Raw genomic sequence first — 26848 nt, 5'->3', positions numbered from 1 at the left:
CTGCCCCCTGACACTCCACTCACACTTCATTTGATACAGCCATGATTTTATTACCACATTTAGAGCTTGAAACTTCCCACTCCCCTATACCTCTATCTCTATAGCTGGAACTGGTACATATAGAACTGCACAATATGAGCAAAGAAACACCCAAATATTGTTGAATATATGTGTGGTGTTATGGGGGTGGGAAATATAGTGAAATATCAAACAATTATCTAATCATGTGATGACCTAGAGAGATTCTAAATTATCCATGTTATAATGCTGTTACCTCATCAAATATAGACGGACACCCATTCAGAAAAAAGTTCAAAATTGTGACCTATATTGGCTGTAGTCAAGATATAATTTTAAACTGTGTGAATAACCCAGAAATAACGTCTAAATAAGTTATTATTTGTTGCTAAACTATATTTTTAAAAAATCATAACCTATCTGAAACTCTTTTTTTTTGTGTATAAGAAAAAGAAAAATCTCTTCTTAAAGCTCCATCTTTACATTTCCATTCATTTTCTTTTATTAAAATGTAGATCAAGCTCCTCTCTTGTGTCTTCAGCTCTCCTACTGATAGATGACTTTGTTCTCGATAGCACATCACATCCCAGAATCCATCATCGTCGTTCACATATGAGCGCACCTCTACATGTCTATAAATCGTCCACTCTTATAACATAGGAGCAAACCTAAACGTTATATTTTCTCTTGTCTTTTGCAGATATTCCGACGGGCAGACAAGAATGGTGAGTTTACACAAAAATGTCATTGATTAAATATTATACTTAAAAGAGCACCGTGAAGAGCCAGAATAGCTGGTTGTGGAGGGTCAACAGAAAGCTACGCACTTTTATTAAAACTCAAATAAAGATGCTCTGAAACAAATTTTGATTTGAAAATTGACTTTTTGAAAGGGCATTGAGGCAATGTCATCTCCACTTTCTGTCTGAGTGATTTTGCGGTGCGCTTATCTCTGTCTATGTCTCTGGTAGTGATATAAATATCCAAGGTCAATAACACAATAGCACACTCACAGCACATTTGAGTGGTTTGTAATGGCATATTCCTACTAAATGAATAACATGTTTTCACATCACACAAGATATATGAACTGCGAATAACTTGGCATTATATGGACAGTAGTAAATGAGCCATGGATCCTACTATTATGAGAATGAACTCTGAATAAAAACATTTCAGCAACTAATCTGATCCTTTACCAACATTTTGTGACATTAATATATTTGTGGTACTGGCTCACCCAAGCTTGATATGAAAAAAAAGACAGACCTGTTCCACCAAAAGTATGAATATTTTTTTCTATTTCCATTTATATCTCAATAGCAAAGACTCAATAGCAATAACTAAATGCAAAAAAAACCCCAAAAAAACAAAACAAAACAAAAACAAATTCAGACCAAATATCATTTTATTCTCTCATTCACCTGCAAATCATGTTATTTGTTGCTGAAAATAAAATTGTGGTTTTGCCTTAATGTGTGGCAACACATGGAAGTATATAAATCTTCCTTCCTGTCACATTATTAACAAATATGAATTTCAGATCTCTTGTAGTTAATGCAGTGTTACAGATCCATATAAATTCATCAGAGACCTTCCACCTAATGTGAATACAATGTCTATAGCCCGTGAACTTGTCAGCTCTGTTTGATTAATGCATTTCCATGTTACGGCTAAACTCTCCACTCACTTCAAAGAAATGCTTATGTCTTCTGGGGAAACATCACTGTGTAAGAAAAACTGTCTTTACAAATATTTCTTATTCTTATTCTGTGCGTTTACATAAATCTAAAATGTGTTGGCTCATTTTTGCAGTAACTAAAACTCATCTTGGTGTCCTCTGAGAATGGCTGTTGGGAGTTGTTATGTAACGTGTTCATTAATGATGCAAGCCACGAGGCGAGGTTGTCTGCAGTGGTCTACTGAGTAGTTTGAAAGAAAAATCAGTTTGAGATTGTGTGAACAAAATCAATTTAGCCTTTGAGTAAAGGCAGCTTTTGATTACATCAGAACAATATGGCTAACATAATTTTTTATTACCCCTAACCTGGCTACATAGACATATCTCTTGGCAACAGGTAGTGGCTCCCTGTTATTTCAAAAGTATTTACAGTATTCACTGATTACCTAATATTTTTATTTGAGGTCCAACCGTTTTAAATTGTCAATGAGAAGGTCAAATTTTTGGCCACAAACCACATGTTTTTACTAATATGTGTTATGTGTTATGAATAAGAAAAATGAATGACCAATCAATACAAGGAAATAATAATAATAACATAAATCTGACCTAAAATACATCAGGTAGGTAGTCAGAATACAGTGGTAGAACAGCACATATGGCAGGGCATTATTTGAAATATCCCTAGGCTGTAAGTTGGCCCTCCTGTCAGTCTCACAGCATCTGCTTCTGAGAAACAACTCATGAGGACCAACAAACTCACCTGCTCTGATAACATCCTATAGCTCTTATCAAGAAAAGAACACCTCTTCATTAATTATGTTGGCTTGGTTGGCATTTTAAATCATAATCTATGTATCCAGTCTTTCTAGTCAAAATTCACATGTGCATAGATGTGATTCATGCTGTATGTTTTCATTGGCCATTAAGAGCCATCTTCTGATTTTGAGAGTTCACACTTCCCTGTGATTGGTTACATCCACTGGTCAGTCACTCAGAATATGGCAGATGCTGACCAATAGCTGCATTAAACAGAAAAACAGAATCACAGTATAGATGATATCAAACGCATTTCATCTCACAGATCACAATTTTGATATGACCATATTGCCCAGCTCTACGTGTAGCTGCAAATAATTAGCACAGTAAATGCAAACAATGACAATATGGATGATTTTCTGTTTCCTTTTTATTTCTTTATACAGTGTGTAAGCAATCTGGCCAGTCGTAACATAAGTTTGCACAACCATATGGTGAATGGTGCTTTTCTTACTGCCACATTAAACAGATTGTTTTTTTTATATTATTCTAAACTATTTTGTCATCTGTTTCCAGTTTGGCAAAAATATCACATTACAGAAGGCAATTATCCTTTGTTGATAATCCCATTGAATATTATTTTTCATAATATGGCCACACAGGTTAAATAAATACACATTCTTGATGCGACGCATGCTTTCCAGTAAGACCTCCCATCTCCTTCATGATTTAAATTCAGCCCAAAGCCATTATTTTTTCTGTGGATTCTTGTTTGTGTGGGTTTGTGCTACTTATCTCCAGTTTGCACAGACGTGTTAGTGAGGATTCGTGCAGAGAAGAAGCTGCCTCCTTCAGCAGTGCAGAGTGGACCACAACTGCTGTAGTGCTTCAGTTAGCATATAATGAGCACCTCCAGGCAACTCCAGGCCATTATACGTTGTTGAGGAATACAGTAGCAGAGGCTGGCAAAATTATTTCTGTTAAACTGGTCTCAAACTGGTCCCATGCTGCTGTGTATAAGGGGCCCTTATTTTTCATTACTATAATACTACAATGCAATAGTTGAAGAAATGTAACAAACAAAAATTCCAGGTACAGTGTTGTGTTATGTATTAACCTCAAGGATTTTGCTTATTATATAAATGACTTCCCTTCTAATGCCCATTATTGTCCAATTTCAAAGAATAGACTATAGCATGTAACGCTTTCTTAAAGGGGCCATAAAGATCTCTCTGTTGTTTCTTCATCAAAAAACATACCTTGAGTTGTGTTTTGTTTCATGCACACATGTTTGACACAAAAACACTGCACATTTAAGCAATAACAAAAACTGGAGAAGCTGCAAACTATCATCTGATTTACATTCACCTGTAACCATATTTTGTTAGATATTTTTTAAGATAGTTTCTTCACAAAGACAAATATGAATAAGAAAATCAATCAGTGAACAGAATAAATTATATAGGTTAGGTTATTTTATGTAATATATAAAAAATATACAACCAAAACCATGCAAAATCACTTGATAACAATGATTGTAGCTGTCTGTAGAGCATTCCCAGTTATAGACCAATATACCTTGGCATTTGGTTTTCCCGTGAAGGTTTATTCAAGGATAAACCATCGGGTGTAAAATGCAATACTAAATGTCTCATATGAAAAAATTGACCCTTAATTTAAGGCGGAACACACAGGCCTGGGTTCTCTGCTGATTCATTGCACTCGTGTTATTTCTGATTGTGTGTCATCTCCGGTGTCAGACCTTATCGACTTGTCCTGAACTGAACCATATGAGTTAAAGGATCGAAAGGATAGATGCTCCTATATGAGGTTAGCATAAATGTAATACTTAAGTTTACTATAAAATCTTGCTTGTGACTATTTTTGGAAACTATGATTTAATGAGTATGGTATATTATTGATACTTTGTAGCTGATGTCGTAACATTCATTGGTGGGATGAAGCTCTGTTACTCAAGTTTTATACTTTAATCTGAGTTTTGTTTTTATACAATCTGACCATAAAGAACTGACTTGGGTGGAACTGCAACAGGTAAATAGATGTTTATAGATAGACTGGTTCGCCTGTATTCAGCCTCATATTTTACTATGTGTCATTTTATGTATTTTAGCAGGTTAATATGTTTTCATACATTTTTGTATGAAAAGTGCTTTATAAATAAAGATTGATTGATTGATTGAGACTAGATCAGATTGGGTTGGCTAATGTGTGAATTGTGTCTATGGTAACTCCTCCAGGATGACGTCACTGCAAATTATCCAATTGGCCGTCACTGGTTTGTCTACTCCACTTGATAATAATTTAGTGATATTCAATAAACACCAGAATAATTAAATTGTTATAGTAGTAGTAACAGTTATTGCAGTAATATAACACAATACACCATAAGAAACATAGTTGGTTCAGTAAAAAGCCACTTCTCCTAACTAGTTGCTCTTATACTTCTTTGATATGATGTAAATTTACCATTAATGTTGAGCTTCACGCTTTGAATTATTGCAAAGGGTTGGCTCACTTTGCTATATTTTCAGTAAAGTAGACTTGTAATTCCTTATTTTGCAAATGTGTAAAACCCTTTGAACCTTCTATACACAGTAACTGTGTGTAGAAGGCCTGTCACAGCCCTAAATTTTAATTAAACTGTATTGTGCACCGCAGCAGAATTTACTTATTGCATTGGGACAAAATGGCTGCAGGACAGGGCTGAGCTGACAGACGAGCGCTACATCTGAAAATAATGTCCCAAGATCTCAGTTATTTTCTACTGCAGGCTTTTCCAGAAATAACATGACTGGGGCCTTTTTGGTAACTTGAAACTCATTGAAGAAAATGTCAGATTCAAAATGTTCTTTTTAATTTAATCACCCTCAGTCATTTTACTCCATAACAGATGCTCGGAATCCAGTGGTCCTCGAATGCAGCACATCGAGCTTTCCTCTTGTTGAAAAATTCAAGTGTCAGATTCATTAATAATTACTGGTGTTTTGGTTGCTAACAGATTTCTTGAGGAAAGGCTAATTTCCTGCAGAGATTCATGCCTCCTCATTTACTGGCGTTTTATTGAGGTCATTGTGTGAGTAAAGCAGTTCCTAGTCCTCCTGAGGTAACGATCACAATCCATCTTATAGACACTTGGATTTCCCTGTAGGATCTTTTTGTCACTACTTGTGCATTGGGCTGAATCTGGACAGAGATTCTATAATACTTTTTATCCATTTACTGTGTGGTCTTATCATTTTGGGACAAGCTGTATATGGAAATAATAATGCCTATGACTATCTGCATTGGAGTAAATTTTAAATTGATTAATAAAAAGAACTGTCCACAATCATAATTAGGATCTGAATATAATAGGTTTAGTAAATTGCACAGATAATTGTGAAATGTAAACTGGACAAAAGTTTTTTGAGAGTGAATACCTTTCTCCACTCGTCCATGCTTTTACATTTCTGGCAGGCTACTGGTAAGCCACAGCCTTATGTCTGTCTGAAGGAGAAGCTACACTGAAACACACAGACTAGTTGTTTACAGTAATGAGTATCTGTTATTAAGTCCAATGAAATAATAACAGATTAAACAAACAGCAAAGTGTGTGAGTTTTCATTAGCTATGGTGTGTGATACAAACCTTAAGCCAAACCAGCCCAACACTGATTCATTACAACAGATGACCATTTGCTAAATGTTATATAAGCATTAAATTCCTCCTTTTTAAAAGTCCTATATTACATAAAATGGATTCTTGTGAGCTAAGCCATATTATAATGTTGTTGCCTTGTCCAAAATATACCGAAGTGTTGAATTTTGTTTCATTCACACGTTTGAGTAGTCTGTCTACATCTCCAAAGCCTGAAATGCTCTGTTCAACTCATGATGTCATGAATGATGATGATGATGATGATTAGTAGAGATGGCAATTCCAGGGTTGAAATTATCCAAATTATTCTAGTGAAGGTGTACATGGAGTTTCAAAGACCACTTCTTGTTTTATCACCTAAATATGCAGGGTTTGCCTGTTAAACATGTGAAGTAAATGAAACAAAACACAACTCCAGGGAGATTTTTGATGAGGAAACAACAGTACAACACAAATCACACAATAGTGTAATATGGCTTATATTACTTTAAGCATGTTTCTTCAGAAGCTATTATAATTTTACACTCTTAAAATATTGACTAACATAACATTAACCATAACATAATTACAATGCTGCGCTCGAACTGGCACTAAGGCATTCCTTGTTATTAATCTGATTTCAATGTGAACAAGAAAAAGTCAGTATTTTTTTCTGAGTGCCCAGGCCAGTGACAAATACTGTGATTTTTCAGCTGTGGACCCTCCCAGCTCATCCATTCAACCTCATGCCTTCAATACCAATAGACTCACTCTTCCTTAGCCTAGCACATGCCTCTGCAGATTACAGCCATCTACCGGAGTAAAAATAGTAAAATGCCAGGAACCATTTGACTAGTTCAGCTCCCTCTCTCTAGAAACTTGCATAACGTGCCATCTGAGCCGCTGGAACTCATAGCCTCGTGTCTAATTGGGTGTGAATGTGGAAAAAGCTGCTTAAATAAAGAAGGATGGAGAAAGTCAGAGGTGTAGCAGATTGTGTGTCCGCCTACATTGCGTGGTAAAATACGATTTGTAGAAAAATAAAGACTTTTTTAGTAATCACTGTAAATGAGAGTAAATCATACTGTGTGAATAATTATTAGGCAAGTTGTATTCATGAGGATTAATTATGTATTTGAACAACTACAGTGTTCTCGGTCAGTCCAGTGTAATAATTATAAACCTAAAACATCAATATTTAAGAAAGTTAAAGTGAAGTTTTGGCTTTCTTAGGAAAAAATCTATGTGCACAATTATTGGGCAACTATTAATGTGCAGAATTATTATGCAAGTAAATGAAAAATTAACATTTTCTATTCTGACTTGTTTATTTTCATCTGTCAGAATAGTACACAATTCAGAATTTACAAATAAACATTTCTGACATTAAATAAAAATCAGTGACTAATATAGCCATCCTTCTCCTCATTAATGGTCATAAGCCTTCTCATTCATGGAGTCTGTCAGTTTCTTGATCTGTTGATGATCAACTTTTTGTGCAGCAGCCTCCCAGATGCTGTTCAGAGAGATGTACTGTTTTCCTTCACTGTAAATCTCCCATTTAAGAAGAGCCCACAAATTCCCAATAGAGGTTAGATCAGGTGAGGAAGGGGATGTGTCTTTTTTTTTTTTTTTTTTTTTTTCCATCTATAAGCCCTTTACTGGCTAATCACGCAGGAGTGCAACAATACATGTGATGGAGCATTGTCCTGCATAAAAATCATGGCCCTCTTGAAAGATTCATACTTTTTCCTGTACCACTCCTTGAAGAAAGTGTCTTCTAAAAACTGGCAGCAGGTTTTGGAGTTCATTTTGAGTCCACCTTCAATCCGAAAAGGTCCAATAAGCTCATATTTAATAATACCAGCCCATACCCAAGCGGAGCTCTGTGCCCATTACTGATCCAGCCATGGGACCGTACATCTGGTTCGTCAAGAGTTACTCTCATCAGTCCACAAAACCTTTGAAAAATCAATATTTCATGTCCCAGTCTTGATGTTTCAGCTTATGTTTCTTGTTCAGTCGTAGTCAGGTTTCAGCCTTTCTTACCTTGGCCAAATTATTGGCCAAATTAAATTAGACAAAATACCCACTTGCCTGATACTGTAATTGTGCATACAGTGACCACTTGCCTAATAATTGTGCACACAATGACAGAATGTTTATGAGTTGTTTACTATTCTGACAGATGAAAATAAACAACTGAGAATGGAAAATGTTGATTTTTCATTTAGTTGTGTATTAATTCTGCACATTAGTAGTTGCCACAATGCACACATAAATTTTCTTCTCAGAAAACCAAAACTTCACTTTTACCTTCTTAAATATTCAGGTTTGAGGTTTATTAACATTTTGGATTGACCGAGAGCACTGCAATTCAGAAATAATTATTGACTAATATTTTTATTGTTGATGAGACTTTTGTGTTAATTCTAGTGGATAGGCTAAGTGTATGTTCCTCAACTTGGTTTTGATAAATAATTGGCATACATTACCAGCTTCACTTCATTTAGAGATTCTGCTTTGCCTAGAATGTTCTTCAGTAAGGCATTACATTTATCTTGCATTTATTCAATGACATCTTTATAGTTAAATAATCTATGTAGAGGTGTCCTCTCCACAGATCTAACCTGTAACTTGGCCTTGCTTCAGTGGAGCTAGATCAGTTTACTGCCATACCATAACTGATAGTGCAACTTTAAGTTTTGCCTTGAAACTGAATGAAAACAACGCAATCCTTTTCTGCAATACTGGGCAAAATGTGCAGTATAGAAATTGGAAGTGATGTATGGGCCTACCTGTCTTGTTATCTCACCTCCTCGAAGCAGTAGCATGTTGGTCACCATGGTAACAGGTCTACGGTCTGAAGTTTGCCCCAGAGCTAGTGTAGGTATTGGAGATGCTTTTGGCATGTGAATTGCATAAAGTCTATTCTAAACTTGGAAAAATGTCAATTATAAAGTCAGGTATAATATGCACAGAAGAAAACTCTTTTATTGTCTTCATTGTTATTCACAGGCTTCATCTTCATGATTAGATGCCATATTGAGTACTGACGACTTTTCACATGATATATTATTAATTGTTATGGCAACAATGTAAATTTTTCACCTCTATAAAACCCGTGGGTAACTATTTTTGTTTGGAGACATATTGTAGTTTTGTATCCCATTTTCCTTAGTGTTACTTACTCAAATCAAAACATTTTCTGAACTGTATTATTTTCCGTCAGTGACTCTCCTTGGGTTGTCCTTTCTGCTGGAAACTATTCAAAATTGCTCTTATGAACTGGCAGAAAATTTGATTTGAAGCTGGCTGTGGTCCATCAGTATTCACTCTGCTGCAAAACCACTCCTTGAGATCTCCAAAGACTTCAGTTCTGCCAGCAAAGTGTCTTCAAATCCACAAGCCATCCCAGACAAATCATTAAACCCATCAAACACCCACCTTTGTACTTTCTGAGCTTTCATATTCCCTCTACTCCTGTGAAAAGGCAAAAATTGTCAATTAATTGTTTTGCAGGTATTCAAACAGGGATTATAATTGTGCTATACAGACATCAGTGTTATAAAATGGGGGCAGAGTTTGGGGCTCATTAAAAAGCACAGCAGTGATGAATAGTTATAATTCCTATGAGCCTCACCGTGTCATTAAAACCATTGTGCTCTCACAGTAATGGGCTGAATGAACCAAATTACTGCCTGTGGGATTCAGCACTGTTTTGTAGAGGCAGTGTGGTACAGGGGAGTACTTCAACAGAAAGTAAATGTACTATAAATTTTTGACAATATGCTGCCAACATCTACAAATTCCATTTCCCCTGTGCTCTTTTACTATAAGCTCGACCCAGTTTGTTTTGTTAAAATGCATCTTTAACGGTCCTTGAATGAAAAGTCGTTTAGGTGTTTATTTTAAAGGTGCGACATGTAATTTTTACGGTGAAAGTTCAGTCACCTGCTTGTTGCCAGAGTACCATACACAGTACGAACAACATCAAACTGATCTATCTGACATTTATTAAATTACAGGTATTTTATTGTAAAAAGTGGATTTTTGTCTTCAGAAGTTGTTTCTTGCAGATAGCAAATAGTGACTGTACTTCATCCTTTAATAACTGTTAATAAAAAAAAAAAATCTAATTAAAAACTTATGTCTTAGATCTAATTGATGTAACTTTCTTCATCCTCCCAGCCTAGAGTTCAGGGTTGTGTACTTTTGTTTACCTTGTTTTTGCTAATATATCTGTATGGAAATATGTATGGCAGTTTCAAATTTCCATGGTAACTTGGTTATTTTTTTTACCGTTCTGTCACCTTACGTCAATGTAATCAACTTCTCTGTCAGTCCTTCCATCATTAGCTGTGTTGTCAAGCCAGTCGCTCAATTCAAAATGATAAAAACTATAAAGCTGTCTTTTTTTTTTTTTTAGATGACGGTAAGCTGTCCATGGAGGAGTTTCATTCCTACTTCACTGACGGTATCCTGACCAAAGACCAGATGCAGGAGCTGTATTACTCCATTGACCGGCAGCGCTCTGAGTAAGCCCCCCCCTCTCCTGGATTTATCCCAAATGGTAATGCCATCTGCAGGCTCCGGCTGCTCTGCTCCTCCCTGGCTCCACAAGCCTCTATTGCTTTTTAATAAAAATGATGTCAATATTCAGCCTAAAGTGTTTACAACGCCTCTACAGATCCTGGAATTTGCAATGCTCTCTTTGCAAACTGATAAACACGGATAAAAAAAGAAATGTGTGAATGGGCTGATCTGATGGGATTTTAATATATTTCCACACAATGTGTTCAGCAAAGAATTATTTACGAAGCAAATATTGTTCAAATGTGAACAAACAAGTCAGTGCATACATTGTGGTGCTGTGAGTCATGCAGATTGGTAAACATTACATGCAGAATCGTTTAGCATTAGCAATAACAAATTAATCCATTATTTTATGTTTGATGGGTCCAGTAAACAAAGTCAGTGTGTGTTATAATCAGAGCATGTACAGTAGGTAAGGAATATTATCAGTCAGTATTTTCAAACAAAGAAATTCTATGTTGGAGATATTTGCTAGGTGTCTACAACATAAATAAATAAAAAACAGTTACCTACTTTGGTTGTAACATATTTTAGAGCTTCATTCCATCAATTAAAGCTGCACTATGCAACTTTCTTGTGAAGGGTGCAACATCTGCTTCTGTCAATAGAGACGTTATTTCTGTGCCTGGAATCTTCCACAGTATGGCATTAAATGGGTCCATTAAAGGTATTTTTATTTGCTAAAAATGTTTCACCTATCCACAAACGTGACTTGTAAGTTGGTCTGGTAGCATCACCTGCTTGCCTGGAGATAGATACGGTATACTGTGGAACATCCCAGACTGACATTGCCATGGGAACAAGCAACAGATCCTCCACCTGAAAAGTTAGAGTACACTTTTAGTATTAGTTTCTTTCTTACCAGGCATGTGTTGTATCGTCATTGGTGTTTCCAATAATAACTTTTTTTTGTTTTTGTCTCATTCTAAGGAACCTGGACATTGACCAGCTCTCAGGTAATAATCAGTTTAAGCTTATCTTTTACATACTGTCCTACCTATTTAACTTTGTAACTGTTGAAGGAATTTATCTAAATAAATGGGGGTTTTATTCCCAAATTAAAACTGAAAAAGGATCAGAACTTTGAAGGGCACAGTATAAAATATTCTGACTCTGAGATTTTTGTTTTGCAGGAATTTTATTATATTCTCCTATTAAACTGTTATTTGATACCACCATTTTGCCTCTCTGAGCTCTTGTAACAGTTGCATTTGAACACAGGTTAAGAATATTTTTACCTCTTACAAATTTCAAGTGCTCACGTTACTGATTTCTACTCACTGCAGAGTACTTCAGTCCACACCTGGGTGAATATGTCAATGTCCTCTCTGCACTGGAAAAGCTCAACGTGGCCATTCTAAAAGCCATGGACAAAACTAAAGAGGTAAGGGCGGTTGATATTTTTGGTTTAACACATTTGTATTCAGCATTTATAATATTGTAAGAAATTTGATGTTCTCTTAAAATATTTGATGCTCAAACTGTAAGACAGATTTGTTTATTTGTTGGCAAGAGAACACATTTACATATGAGCAATCAAGTGAAAATGTAGAAAAATGTAATGTGACAGAGCCATGTATGGCGGAGGAGTTTTACATAATACAGAGTAGAAATTGAGGGCAAGTTAAGAATGATTTTTTCTTCAGAGAGATGTGAATGTGGTTTGTAATGCATACTAGTAAATGTAATAATGCATCTAAAATGTTCTTACTAACTTGTTTAAAATTTTCTGAAGTTATGAATGCCCCTTTTACACTGCTGTATGCTTTGCTCTGTTTGACATTTCAGGGGTTCTTTTATGCATAGAACATGTTTGTTGAGGTCAAAACAACAGGGAACCTCAAACTTTAGACAAAATAAGGCTTAATATTTTCTGGTTTACCTACATAATTAGTTTAAAATGATCCTTCAGATTTGCAATTTTGATTTAGCTGATTAATAGCTAATGATCTATACGTAGTAAGCAAAAGCACTTAGATTGAATGGGGATGAGCGTAAATAAATATTTTTAGTTCTTCTCACTCCCTTTTGAGCGAGCAGTGTATTTTCTTCTTAAGGTACCATAATATTATTTGTCATAATCATGTACATGCAATGTAAACTGAAAAATATAGACATTTCTTTGTGCTCTGCATATGCTCAAAGTAAAAATAATCAGTCAATCAATCAAAAATTAATTCAAGCTATACTCCAAGTTTATGTTTTTGAATTTATTTCGGGATTATCTGTATCTATTTACATATCGGCCTATGACGCATTACTTATGCTTTTTTCATTCAGATCTTTTGATTCTGAATGAATCTAATGAGCTGTTTTTATCCCCCTTTTTTATTCATCCTGTTTATTCCTCTATGAACATCTGAAGGCACGTTGTATCCCCTGTACCATACACTGAGACGGTTGTTTATGCTCAGCTGTCAGCCATCAGCTCTGTTTGACATTAGTGAAAGCTCAGTGCTGCAGCAGAATCATGGAGACCTGCTCTGACAGACTCAAGTCCCAAAACCCATGAGCCCTATAGTGCTGTAAAATCACACTAATGCATGACAGCACTGGAGCTTCTCACTGCCAGCAAGTAAAGCCTAAGTGCATTACAGTGAAAGTATATGCTGGATAACACCTTGTCAGCTGAGGTTTTATTACCAAGCTGCCTTCTGCAAATCTTTTAACCTCTGAATTATTGTTTGTTCTTTGGCAGAAGTAACACAAGGACTATTACATTTACAGCTCGAAGTTGAGACTAAACTTTACCAAGATATCGCCAGTTGTTTTATTTTATTTTTAGTCTTTCTTTATTCTTCGTAAAGCAACTCACAAATGTCGCACCCTCGGACTTGTACATCATTTAAGATTGTTGTGCTGGATGCAATTTCATTTTTAAAGAAGTGGGACCAGCATAAAAAGGGTTCCTTCAATCAGATATCTATAATACATTTGGTGACATTTTGAGGACTTTTCACTATTCACAAGATAAAATTATCATTCTGAAACCCATGGATATTGGAATTTAACAAAATAGTCAATAATTCTGAACATAATTTGTGGTTTTAGTCGTTGTTACCAAATGATGCGTAATCAAAATATGTTTACCTCCAGACTTAAACTGATCAGTTTTCAATTTTGATAGCAATTGATAGCAATACAGTTTTCTCATGAGAAATAGCCTTTTTGGGGCTTTTTGTATTAAATCCAGTATTTCACATATTATCATAAATTCACCATCATGACTGCATACATTGTTAATAATCATTATAATCTTATTGCAACTTCATTTGAAGAAAGGTCTTTGAAGTAGCTCAAAGAGGATACTGGCATTATTTCTATGTTATTTTCTCGCTAACGAATCCCACGTTCCCACCATGAGTGCTGGAATATTATGAAACGTGCTAATTAGAGCATTGTAAACCGTGTTGTGAAGCCTCATTGAGCGCCTGTGTTTTGACAGGATTAGAGGGCTTTGCTGTGGACAAGCACTGTACATGGCACGCAGGGCTTTAATCATGGTTTCTTAAACATTCACACAGAAGATCAATGTCTCAGAACATCTTTTAAGACCATATCAATAGCTCTGCTCCCTGTGCATCGAGCCAGGCAGAGAGGAAAATAGGTTTAATCCACCTGAAACAGGCTGTTGGAAGATGCCCTGAAGTGAAATATGCAAATGTTATATAATTTTTATTGCAATTGAGGATGCACAAAGCAGATGTTTTCCAAATCGAGAGCAATAGCATTAGTGAACATTTTAATATATATATATATATATATAATGCACTATTTAAATAAATTGGATTTGCTACAGAATAGACCAAAGACATTAGAATCCAACATAGAAAAGCAAACCTTATTTGCAAAATCAAGGCAAGATTTTTCAGATTCTGTTTTGTTACAAGCATACAAAATGTTCACAGAGATGTATTAACCAGTAAATTCAGTAAACATAAGAGCAGTGGAACAACATGATAAGATGTTTGGTCATTTGTGGGAAATACAGTCACAATGATGATACTTTGAATGAACGTGAATTTTGCATCTTAGAATCTTTACAGGTTTACTATTGAGTAACTTAAAACTAAAAACTAAATGTCTGCCCAGTTTGTAGTTATTATCACACTGCCAAACTGAATACTTAGTTAACATTTATTATACAAACTTTAAATTTGTTGCTTTTAAATATCATCTAATTACCCATGCAATTATTTACAGAACCTTTACTTTAAGTTTTCTAAATTTTATACAATGAAACGTGCCTCACTAAAAACAATTATTTTTGAACAGAGTTATGCTAATCACTTCTCACATACCAATAATCATTTAGCAGCAGGTGAATGGCATGTGAAGGATGGTGTTAATTGTTGAGTCTATCCCAAGAGACCCAAGACACCAGTGCTGCTGAGGGGGACACTGGTATGCTCCAATGAAGTACAGCAAAACATTGGAAACATAGCCCTATATTCAGTGAAAGATAACTAGAATGTCAAGATATACCTTATTTGGATGCAGTTTTTAATACTGGGTTACATCTGATTTTCCATGACAGATTATGTAATCCATCATTCTTCCAGGAGTTTTAATAGTGACAGAGGTCGGTAGTTGTTAGTATCAAGTCTTCTCTTTATGGCGGTATTTGTAGTTTTCAAACCATTTTCTTCTTCAAAATTCATAGTGAGAAATGCCGTGAATGTATAGTCCAGACCTATGTTATAGATGACAAAGATTCAAGGATTCTTTAGAGTGGGATCCATCAGATTGCCAATTGCTGGAAAAAAGTGATGACATTTTGTTGATTCTTTCTCCTCGTGCTTTCTCTTCTCTTCTGTTGTCTCCTGTTTCCCATTTTATATGGCTTCACCATCCCTCTACATCTCATGCATTTTTGATGTTGCTATTAGGAGGAGAGGGTGCTTTGCTTCCCCTGCAGTGGAGAGCTCATGCAGAGATCTTATAGCTGTGCTCAAGATAAACTCTTGCTCTGGGGTTATAAGTGAATGTATTTGGCTGTGGGCCACAACATGCTTTAGTCAGATGAAATCGGGTTAACAGCAATTTTACTGATGTTGGAACATGACAAGAATAGTAAGGTACAAAAAGTGCAGAGTGACTGTTTCACCCTTAGGTACAAAATTTATCATATCATCTATACAGCAGCATCAGTGGTTTATGATTCAATATTTATCAGGCTTGCATGAAAACTTAAAAGCAGCTGGCTGATTTCAACCCAGTAGAGAAAACTACTGATAAAATAATGTAAAAATGGTGCAGTATCATCTCTGGTTGTGTAGAGATGGTGTTGGATAATAATGGTTGCTAGGGGTGGGTGACATGAAAAAATGTGTTCTAATAATTACTGTTCTGTAATATTTTTTATTATCAGTAAAGCAACCTTAAAACAGCGTTGTACCGTCTAAGAGAGTTCTCTGTCAGGTATGGTAAAAGGATGTTGGAGTAGATGACATATAATTTGTGAAATAGGAGTCATTGTGGTATAAAGGTTGTTTAACCTTTATACCACAATACTACATACTATGACATACTACCGCTGTTCCTAAAACCCCCCATCCAGACCGCAGCCATGGTAATGACTGTTTTTATGTTCAGTTGGCGCTGATAAGAGTGACCTATAGCAGGATGAGCCACAGAATCTTGGAATATTACCTGGAGATATTGTACATGATTATATTACATTTATGGTGCTAAAATTGCACAAGAATGTAAATAGTAGAGAAACTGTATGTGCAAAACAACAATGATCCCCTAATGCATTTTCAAAGCATTGAATGGAACTGAATTTGGGCAAAAACAACAATAAGCCTGATAGACCTGAGAGCTTTGAAAAATGTATTACATTAAAGGTGCACTGGATAACTTTTCTGGTGGAAGGTCTGCCTCTTTGTATGCATGGAGATGTTACTGTTATACTTTTAGTCACAGGTGTTTACATCAATCAAAATACCCATGACTCAAACTAATGGTAGATTTATGTTAAATGCATTTCAATAACATCTCCATGGAGACAAGCACGTGGTAGATCTTCCACCAGAAAAAAATACATAATAGTAGCCTACACCTTGAACTAAAATAAAACTAGAACTAAACATGTGTCAGATGTATTGTACCTTTTAGGTGTAAATTGTTATGATTACATAACAAAAAAGGCTTTATTTTAGTGGACCATCTTTTGTTTGGGGAAAAGTGCAGGGGACAGATAGTCGATAGCACCAGAGTTCATTACTCATGTAGTGCTGTCTCTCTGCTGCTGACGACAAAAAACAGCCCTGAAAATAAGAAATCAGGTTTCCATCAAACGCTGGTGCTATTTTTCAAACTGTACGTGTCACTTTATCTTGAGGTCTATTTCTCACACAGGGTCATGGAGTTTGTTATCTGCAAAAATAGATAAATACCAAGAACACAACTATTCTGCCTGCTGTCCTGACTCAGCCCGACTGCTTAAATGCTTCTGTGTGCTGGAGGTGTGTGCAAACAGTGCCAGACTATAATGCATTATCATAATACCACTTTCTACTGGAGGCAAACACACCATTATCTCTCTGTGTGTGTTGAATTTATGAACTTAAGTTGCAGTGACATTTTTAACACCAGGAATTTTCCCGAAGCTGGGGAATACTTGACTAGAATAATGATGTTTAAGACTTAGTGCAGTGTGTAAGAAAAGAGTAGTTTGAAGCAGTAAAGCAGGATTTGTCTGTTTGTTGCCTTGTGAAATAGCTGCTTTGAGAAAAATAAATATATAATAGTGTTCATCTCAAGTGTCTTCAAGTGGTCCTCATATTGATTTTGTGAAACAGAGCAGTTACTCGGTTTATAGTATCCCAACTTTAAATTACACATTCTAGCAGTTCTATGACTTCCAGTTGCACAGCAAGAAGGTCTCTGGTTCAATTCCCAGGCTCTACCAGCGTTGGGGTGCGTTTCTTCCAAGCACACAGATTTCCCCCATCAGCCTGAAGCAGAAGGTTCACAAATTGTTGTTCTTCGTGGCAGTGTTATAGCTTTGCTTGGAATGTTCCACTTTATGGCACTAAATTGACTTACAGTATATCCATGGAGACAGATAGGTAGCACCACCAGGGCAAGGTACAAGCAAGCTAGAGCTGTGGATAGGCAACCCCATATACAGTAAGAATGCATGTTTTTGACGTATTTTTGAGCAATAAAAACACTTGTAGAAAAATAAATGCTATGTAGATAAGTTTAATGCCATACTACTGAACAGGGAAAAACAATAACATCTTCATGGAGACAAGCAAGTGGTTGACTCTCAGCAAAAAATGTATCTAGAGCACCTTTGCTATTAAATTACTATAACAAATAACCGTATCCTATCATATGTGTCTTTAGGAGTACCAGGGTTCATCAGTGCTGGGGCAGTTTGTGACTCGCTTCCTGCTCAGAGAGACCTCCACTCAGCTGCAGTCGCTGCAGTCGTCCCTAGACTGTGCCATGGACGGAGTACTGGACCAGAGCGGGTCAGGCCGGAGGGTGGTGAGGAAGCCTGAAGATCTGCCCATCCTGAAGAACAACAAACGCCCTGGGAGACGCATCCAGAAGAACATGTGCCTGTCCCCCACTGATCCCTACTCCGGCATGCTCACCACAGGTACAGAACACAAACATTTTTACTGTTTTGGTGGAAGGGTGTCCAATTTAAAGTGTGTTCCCAGATATGCTGGTTTTAGTCTGATTTCAGTCTCATTTAGTTCAGATATAGACTTGGTTTGGTCTTGGACGAGTGCTGGTTTTGTCTTGGTGTAGTCTAGGTTTAGTTCTTAGTTCCTATTCCTTGTTTAGTCCCAATTTCGATGTGTGCAAACTGCAAACAAATGTGAAAGTAGCCATAGTTACAATCGTTGTAAATTTAGCTTTGTCTCAGATACCATTCATTCTGTCTTATACATAACCACTGTACTGAGCACAGCATGAGTAATTTGATATCAGACTATTATTATTGTTGTATAGTTAAAGTGCTGGTTCAGTTATAGTTGTTTTTTGTATAATCCTGTTTTGTTTATTTTGTTTTTGTTTGTTTTAACTTTGTGTGTATATTCATGAATCTGCTTCACTCTCTCTGTCTGGACAGGGGTGAGTGTGGAGCCAGAGAACCCCTGGGGCTCTCAGATGGACCGACTTGAGCAGCTCGTTGACAAACTGGACTGTGAGGTGTGTGCTCAGACAAGAGGTTTTAGAGAGAATGAATGAGTGAATAGGGTTCTAGCATTATACTGGAGAACATGGGGTGTTATGACAAAATCCACATTTTTTCTGCAAATGTACAAAATGTCAATAGAGATGCATTAGCCAAAACTATGAAAAAGTCAAAAAAGAGCCTGTGGTAGTACTTGATAAACTGCTGGGTCACTACTAGTGAATACATATATCACACTATAATCCAGTTGGTTTAACTCTAGGCTAATTGAAAATTCCATGTGTGACGACTCAATTTTGAGCTCTTTCCTATATTTAAATTGTCCCTATATCGATATACATCGAAAAGCAATGAAACAGTGAAAACATATTTGCATCCGTCCTTAAGATGACATTGTCAAGTTTATACTCTTCAAGTGATTGCTTTGCACAAGGATAATATGAATCTTATGTGCTCTGTTAATGGTATATGTTTGTTTGCTGCTAGCTTTGCTTTGGAGTGTACTCAGTATTTGCCTCTCACACTTGCCTCAGGCTGTACACACTCAGCTTCTTCAGATCGAGCCCTCAAACTGTTCTTGACATCGTTTGAAACCTTGAGTCTTTGACGGCGTGAAATGTAAAAAATGTACTATGAAAAAAATCAACAAAAAATATTTCAAAATATGCTATTATATCATTGCCAATTTTTATTTTTATAACATAGACTGAAATATTTAGCTATAACTACAACATATTCACAGTCCTGCACATTAGTGGAGAGCTATCATAACTGTGTAACAAGATATCAGTCAGACTGTTGTTTACTACATGCACCTGTTTAGCTTTATGAATTTCTTTATATCCTTACTGTATATTTTCAGAATATATCATGTATCTGATATGCACTTTCATCAGCTTAGACACAGCAGTAGTTTTCTTTAATATAAATGTTTCCTTTGGCAGACTCCACAACTTGAACCTCTGCAAGAAGACACATTAGCGGGGACGTACAAATCAGTGAGTGTATTTTTTGCTTAAATAAAACCCCCATTGTATTTCCTCATTGCTAACAGTCTCACATTTACAATTTGGTTTTATTTATTTCAGAACATCCTGTTGGTTCAGAGACAAATGTCAGTGAAGGAGAAAGAGGTTGACCAGTTTCAAGAAGCTCTAAAAATCTACACAGAAGCCACCAGCAGCCAACCAGAAAACTTGCAGTACGTATGAGACATTACAGACCACATTTTAGAGGGAGAGAGAGCTACTTTGTTCATCCTGAGGGAAATTCAAGTTTTGCATGTTATGCTATATTAAAATAAAACATAAACAGTGTTGATATTTTGTTAAATTAAATTAACTGCTTCAGTGGTTAGCTTATGGTTAGCTGTAAAAGTCTTTGCAATGCTCAGCCCATAGGCCTATATCATCCATGCATCCACTTGACAGTTCAATATATATACAAAACCATTATACAAAACTGTACAACCTGATATGATTTGCAGTAATTTCATTAACAAGATGCACTACAATTGTGCTGTGATAGCACTCTGAAGGGGGAGTAACGTAACACGGAGAGCAAAGAGAGGGGAGACTCAGAGCATCACAAAAAAAATTTAAACTTACAGGTTAAAACACTGTAACATGGTGATCTAAATACGTTACATGTTATATTTGAATAATAAGGCTAAAAACAATTACAGTACCTATGGATCAGTTTTTCTCAAACTGTGATGTGTTTACTACTGGTGGTTTGTGGATTCCATTGAAATATTTGCTAAATTAAATTTCTGTTTAATACACATTTTGGTCCTCCTTTAGATGTATAGTCCTACTGCACAGTTGTATATACCTGGTTTAAACCCACCTGGTTAAGCCCAGTTTAGACCTAAAATAGTTCAGTTATGGACCTGATAGTACTCAGAAGGCGAAATATTTCCTTGGTTAATACTGTACTTGGTGAGAAAAGTTAAAGAACCACTGCTATAGATGTAACAGGCACTCATAACTGTCTGCTCCTCAAATCCCCAATTTCCACAAAACAAAAACAAAAGATATAATGTCTCTCTTCTCGTCTCTGTCTCCTAGCGTTTCCATCCAAAACCTACCTGACAGATCCTGCTTTATCATGTACGAGTTTTGGCAAGACCGTCTCTCCTGGATGAGGTAGGATCAACAAGGCTTATTCCAAAAATAGATTCTGGTTTGTTATGTTGTTGAAGTGATTTTGTGTGGCAGAGAGCCAATAGTAGCTGTAATGATTGTTTGCCCTCAGCTACCTGCAGTCGCCCATCAGTAAGACTTTCCAGCGCTGTGTTATCGACTCACTGGAGGAGCCCGAGATGGTGTCTACAATGCTGCTCCCAGGTATGAAATTAAACTGAACATAAAGCTACCTACAACCATAAAAAATGTTATGTTAATCTGCACATTTCTGTTTTATGTTTTAATACAAAGACATAGGCATATGATAACAGTGCAGCAGACTGGTCCCACAGACAGACAAAGAAAGCCCTATGTCTCCTACCTGTGCCATTAGACTGTATTACTCTCTAGAGAGCAGTGTCTCCAAACTACAGCTTTTTACACTGTGCAATAATGGATAGTGATGGCTTATTTCTACAGACTTAAAACTATTTTTGTACATCTGTTATGTGTGCAAAAATATGCATTTATGTGGGATGTTTTCTTCAACTCCACTCCACAGATGCATAGTCTTACGCCTAGTCACACGTGGGCGAGTATCTGAAACTGTTGTTTTCTGAGTTTGGAACCTTTGCACACACATGGGGTCAAGAAGAAAACTGCACTTTACTTTAACATTTTTCTAAGCATCAACACTTACATAAAACACACATACATCTCACTCAACAACACAACAGTAACTCTGCACCAAAATGAGGCTGGCATCAGTAAAACAACAGGCTTTTGTGCATCAAACATTATTATCTGTTTATTTCATTTCAGCCTCTTGGTGGATCATGAACAACAACAACTGACAAAGCCCAGATTGGAGGCTGCATCTGGGCACATCTTGAACCAACAGGAGACTTCTACTCCTCCTTTCTGTTGTATTTTCTTTCTTTGAGATCCCTTTTTCCTCACGGCATGACTGGAATTGGGTCATAAAACAAGATGTGGCTCGGATGAATCAGCAGATAGACAGTGAAAAGAGCGGAGGTAATGCAATACTAGCCATCAGGATGTTCTACTGTATAGTCGTGTTTCCATGGACACAAAGAACTTCAAATGTCCCCAACAAATGTAACATGTTTAACTAAATAAAAAAGTTTGGTGTGGTTAATTTAATATAACACAATCTACGAATCTACAGATTTAAAAGAAAAGTATAGAGTGTGCCTTTAGGTTTATCAGTCTTACACATACAAACTAAAAAAGTGCAATAAACTAGGACTAAACCCAGAAGTAATACACCCATAGAGTGAACTGGCTGAATAGGTTTCATTTTATTGAGACTTGAGATCACTTTAGTTTCACTGTTACGGGTTGTGTTCACTTTTAATAATTTGATGTCATTATTTCAAATGGAGGACAGGAGCCTATGTGACTGTGGAAGATTCACTGTTTTTGAAAGAAATATCCAAACTTACGCTCCACTAACTTGCTATAATAATCTTATGGCTCACAGCTATCACATGTTTGTTGCTGAATAATGGCACCACATTTTAAAGCTATCTTGAGAATAAATCTGCTTTTGTTCATTTATGCAGACAGAGAAGACATTGAAGTTTTTGTTTCATGTGGATAATCTGAGTAAGTACTGAAATATGAACCATAAAACAGGTGAACAAATCTGCGATATATTAGCTAAACCTGTCCTCAAGCCCGCAAAGGCAGTATATTGAAAAAGTTTTAGATGTCAAACTGACTGCTGAAAGTTTTCCTAGCTTGAACCAAAATTACCAATATAAAATTTCCTTCACTAAACCAGCTAGTTCAGCTGTGCGACAGATAAAAACATTTTGGTGAATAGCCTTTTGTGCACAGAAATGTCAAAAACAAAATGGGACCTGCATTTGAAAAACAATAGGAAAACACGACTAGTATTTGTTTTTAGCTTGAGAGCACAGACATTTTCCTGTAACACAATAAGATTTTTTAAATGCATGGTTTTATCAATGCTAGTTTCTTTTTCATCTTAGTGTATATATTGTAACAGTCTGTCTATCCATCACTGGCTGTTCAGTAGATAATGAGAAGTAGTGCATTTCCCTTCTTCTATGTGAAACTGTTGGCTATTTCAAACCTTTATTTTTACTTAAGACTTTTTTGTTTGAAGGGTCACATGTCATGGTAAACATTCAAAAGAAGAAAACTTTATTTATCTGTGTTTCACTGCAGCACTTTAGAGAAACAGATAAATGGACCTAATTAGAAAGTAGATTTAAGGCAGAGATTTTATGTAGATCGTGTATTAAAATATTAAAATAGTAAAAGTATAAAATGTATTGTATAAATTAAGAATTCAAATGTAGCGAGATATTATTATAATTATAAGAAATAGCCAGAATTATTAAAACAAGCAATTATTTATTTTAATCTATGTGTTCAGGAAGGTTCAAAGGCACAGTGTACACACTTTGAGAAGCTATTAGGTTAATACTAAAGATAAGGTGTACAGTTAGAGTGAGAGATATGAGGTGTTAGTCTGTGTTGTTTGGTGACTGTAGCTCGACCATGAAATTGCGTGATGAACAAACTTGTCATTATATGTCATTTATGTTATTTATTTGCAAATAAAATAAAGGTGTAATGTGAATGCTCTTTTTGTTTGGCATGGAATAAAGTTGATTATATACAAATGTTTGTTTATTGGTTTGATACCAAATTTTTAGCCCAAGCCAGTAACAAAGTAACTCTGCTCCAAACCAATGTTTCTTTTAGTCTTTAAGTCCTGACAGAAGATTGATTGGTTGGTTACATGTTTGGGGGCATGCGCGCCAGGGTGAGGGCCATCATTGCCTCAACAGGCTTTAATTTTGTTTTGTTTTTTAATACAGTGAGATGGGGCTTACAGATACAAACTATGGAATTTGTAGTTGGTTTGTAGTTAATATGTTGCCAATGCAAATGCCATGCACATTTTTTGGCAGTTCAAACACTAATTTAAAAATGAAAGTAGTGTTGTATTTATTTGTTAAGTAGTAAGTCATGTAGTCTTAATACATGAAAAATGCAGTACTGCAGGCTTAGGTAAATTTTACTTATGCTGCTCCAAAGCAGATTTCATTTACATTTCATCACAGTTATTATTCAGATATCATCTTCAAAACATTTTTGTATTTTCCCCAATACTTAGATGTACTGCAACAACAAAGTGTATGTGCAATGTCAAAGAGTATATTCCTTTGGTGTGATATGGTCCAGCTGCTTTCTGTACCCCCCACAGGGACACATATCCACAGAAACGCTGGTCTGTGATTGGAGCTGCAGGAGGTGAAGGGCAGGAGGCTTCTTCAGACTCACAAATGTTTTCTCCTCTTCAAATGTCACACTCTGATCCTCTGCCCGCTGCTTTTGTCTCTGCGGAAGATAATGTACAAGCCAAAATAAAACCCACCATTCTGTCCAACTCACTATTTTCAGATCAAAATGCAAACTTATTTTTATTTCTGATACCATTAAAATATTGACATGACAACATGTTCTCAATAAGGTAAAATATATAGCTTACATACTGTACATCACAGTATGGTTAGGTTGTATTCATGGTGGGGGATTCGTCACCTGCTTGTCTCTTTGGTGATGTAATTGTATAGGCTGCAATGTTTCACAGCATGGCATTATACTGATAATTTGCATTTGTTCAATTAAAGGTGTTTTTTGCTGACCCAAAACACCTTGTAAAATATGCATTTTTACAACAGAGTCACCTCTTCACAGATCTGATTTGCTTGTCTTCAGGGTGATATTCAATTCCAATACAATAATTAAATACAATGAAACACAATGCAAAGCAGTATTATCACTAGTTGGTGCCAAACCCTTCAGCATAAAAGTTACATAGTGCACCAATCAATATATGTACTGTAAATAAATTAAATAAATTAGCGTATCTTTGTTGGTCTATTTGATATGCAGTCGAAACAAGGGTTGGACCAAATTTGCAGTTTTGTGACTAATATGCTATTCACTGACCAGTGAAAACATTTTCTCCATGTTTCTGTTAAGTTTCTGTTTTTTTTGTTTGTTTTTTTTTCTGTGATATTTGTCCTCTGCCACTGACCCAACCTTCAGTGACTCTGCAGCATCATGTCAGGGTGATCAGTGCAGCACTATCTAGTGACTCGCTAATAATTCTGTTTTCAGAGTTTTCTTCATCAAATTACTCTGCTAATAGTTCATTTAGAGTCTGTGCGTAGACTAATAAGCTCTGAAAAGGTCATTGCAGTGGGCAAATTCAGATTGGTCCACTGTTGCCATTTAAGAGCCCAATAACACAGTCCTTTGATTGCCTGGAAAATCTATAATGAATATTTAAAGGGGAGCTTATTTGTGGTTTGAAGAAATAGGATTAAAAGTCTTCTGAAGATCACCTTTTACTATTTAAAGGTACTGTATGTCTCTTCTATATGCCTAAACTTGCATATACACAAGTTTTTTCTCATTGCCAGTATACAGCAGGCAATGTTACAAGTGAAAGCTTAGAACCAGTTCACTCACTGAGCTACAGAGGCTGCACTAGCACTGTGTAATGTTTACTTGCAGGTGCTGGGGTTTAGCAAGGATTCAGGTTTAAACCAACTGGGATGTGAGCATTGAAACTGGCAACACATCTTGCTTTCTGGTCATGTCCAATGTTTTTGTAATTAAGAATAAATATCTGTTACAATTGTCATTAGTAAAAGCTGTATTTGATGATGTCTACCTCATATCTGGGGACACAAGTAGATCATGTTTATGACATTTAAAATCCAAATCTTACATACTGTCTGTCCCTAAATTGATTTGGCAATCCAGTATTATAGCCAGTGGCTCCAAATCGCATCTTATTTTCAGTAATAACAACTTTCAAGCTAAATGAGAATATAGTTCTAAAATGGTCCTATGTCTTTAAGCAGGGAGGAGGCGGATGACAGCAGCAAATCGGGGTCAACTGTCAGGATGCATTCCAAGTGAAACAAAATCATGCACACAGCCCCACACTCCAGTAATGAACCATAGAACAGTGATGGGAGACATAGGATTTCATGTTACAGGCAGGCCTAAAATTTTTTGAAGATATTTTGAATCATAATGACCCAAACACAATTTATTCAAATGTTTTGTATAAGGTTAAAATTTGAACAAATGTTACAAATAACAATTATTTTAGAGACCGAATATTCTGCAGGCATACGTCATATTCCACCAACTGAAGAGAAACGCTACAGTGGGCAAACCAGGCAACAGAATAGAAAAAATTAACAGCTGTTATGAAAAACAATGTTTCTAAATGTGTCAAAGCATATTTACTCTCAAAGTCCAGTCCTCAAGTAGGAAAACAGCATTGTTATACTAGTTACTAGTTGTTATTCTAGCTGAGGAATTTGCTTTCCACCGACGGTAAAATACCATAGTTTGAGAAACAGTGGTTTAGAGACAGCTCTGTCTTGTAGGCTGTGTCTATAAGAGATTAAATAAACGTTCTGAGGGACACTTCCTTTTGAATGTATTTGAAGGCCAATTATATTTTTGGGTCCTAAATCCCTCGGTTGCCATAGAGATAGATGTGATGCGTGTGATACACGAGGGGTGTGTGTGTAATATTTATTCTGTGGTACATATCTTCTGTTGCCGCAGCTGCCCTGAGGTTTTATGCACAACATGGATGTTAATCTGAAACATCTTTTTGTAATCAGAATTTAAAAAGTTAATCTTTAAACACCTTAAATTCAAAGCGGTGATGATCACAATGTGTCATGTCTGTATTCATGTAGGTAAAAGTGGGCGGAGAGTAGTCTGAATTGGGTTCTGGAGCAATGTCCACCTCATCCATCGCACTCACTTGCC

The 26848-nt window shown here is 36.2% G+C and overlaps 1 protein-coding gene across 2 annotated transcripts in view; it reads left to right on the top strand.

Annotated features, from left to right (window-relative positions):
* The window catches only part of LOC110164451 (N-terminal EF-hand calcium-binding protein 1-like), a 33442-nt gene extending 9896 nt beyond the window's left edge, over window positions 1-23546 (top strand). For both annotated transcript variants that reach the window (XM_055166285.1, XM_020929487.2), the window contains exons 2-12: window positions 719-743; window positions 10524-10632; window positions 11621-11646; window positions 11977-12074; window positions 18050-18308; window positions 18789-18868; window positions 19799-19852; window positions 19943-20055; window positions 20924-21001; window positions 21111-21202; window positions 21803-23546. In XM_055166285.1, coding sequence (XP_055022260.1) covers window positions 719-743; window positions 10524-10632; window positions 11621-11646; window positions 11977-12074; window positions 18050-18308; window positions 18789-18868; window positions 19799-19852; window positions 19943-20055; window positions 20924-21001; window positions 21111-21202; window positions 21803-21834 — 966 coding nt within the window. In that variant the 3' untranslated portion in view covers window positions 21835-23546. The remainder of the gene's footprint in view (window positions 1-718; window positions 744-10523; window positions 10633-11620; window positions 11647-11976; window positions 12075-18049; window positions 18309-18788; window positions 18869-19798; window positions 19853-19942; window positions 20056-20923; window positions 21002-21110; window positions 21203-21802) is intronic.
* Window positions 23547-26848: the final 3302 nt, after the last annotated feature.

Source organism: Boleophthalmus pectinirostris, unplaced genomic scaffold (genome assembly GCF_026225935.1).
Source record: "Boleophthalmus pectinirostris isolate CB_2022bp ecotype Guang Dong unplaced genomic scaffold, ASM2622593v1 HiC_scaffold_8, whole genome shotgun sequence".
NCBI lineage: Eukaryota > Metazoa > Chordata > Actinopteri > Gobiiformes > Gobiidae > Boleophthalmus > Boleophthalmus pectinirostris.
This window is presented reverse-complemented; position numbering and strand designations above follow the sequence as displayed.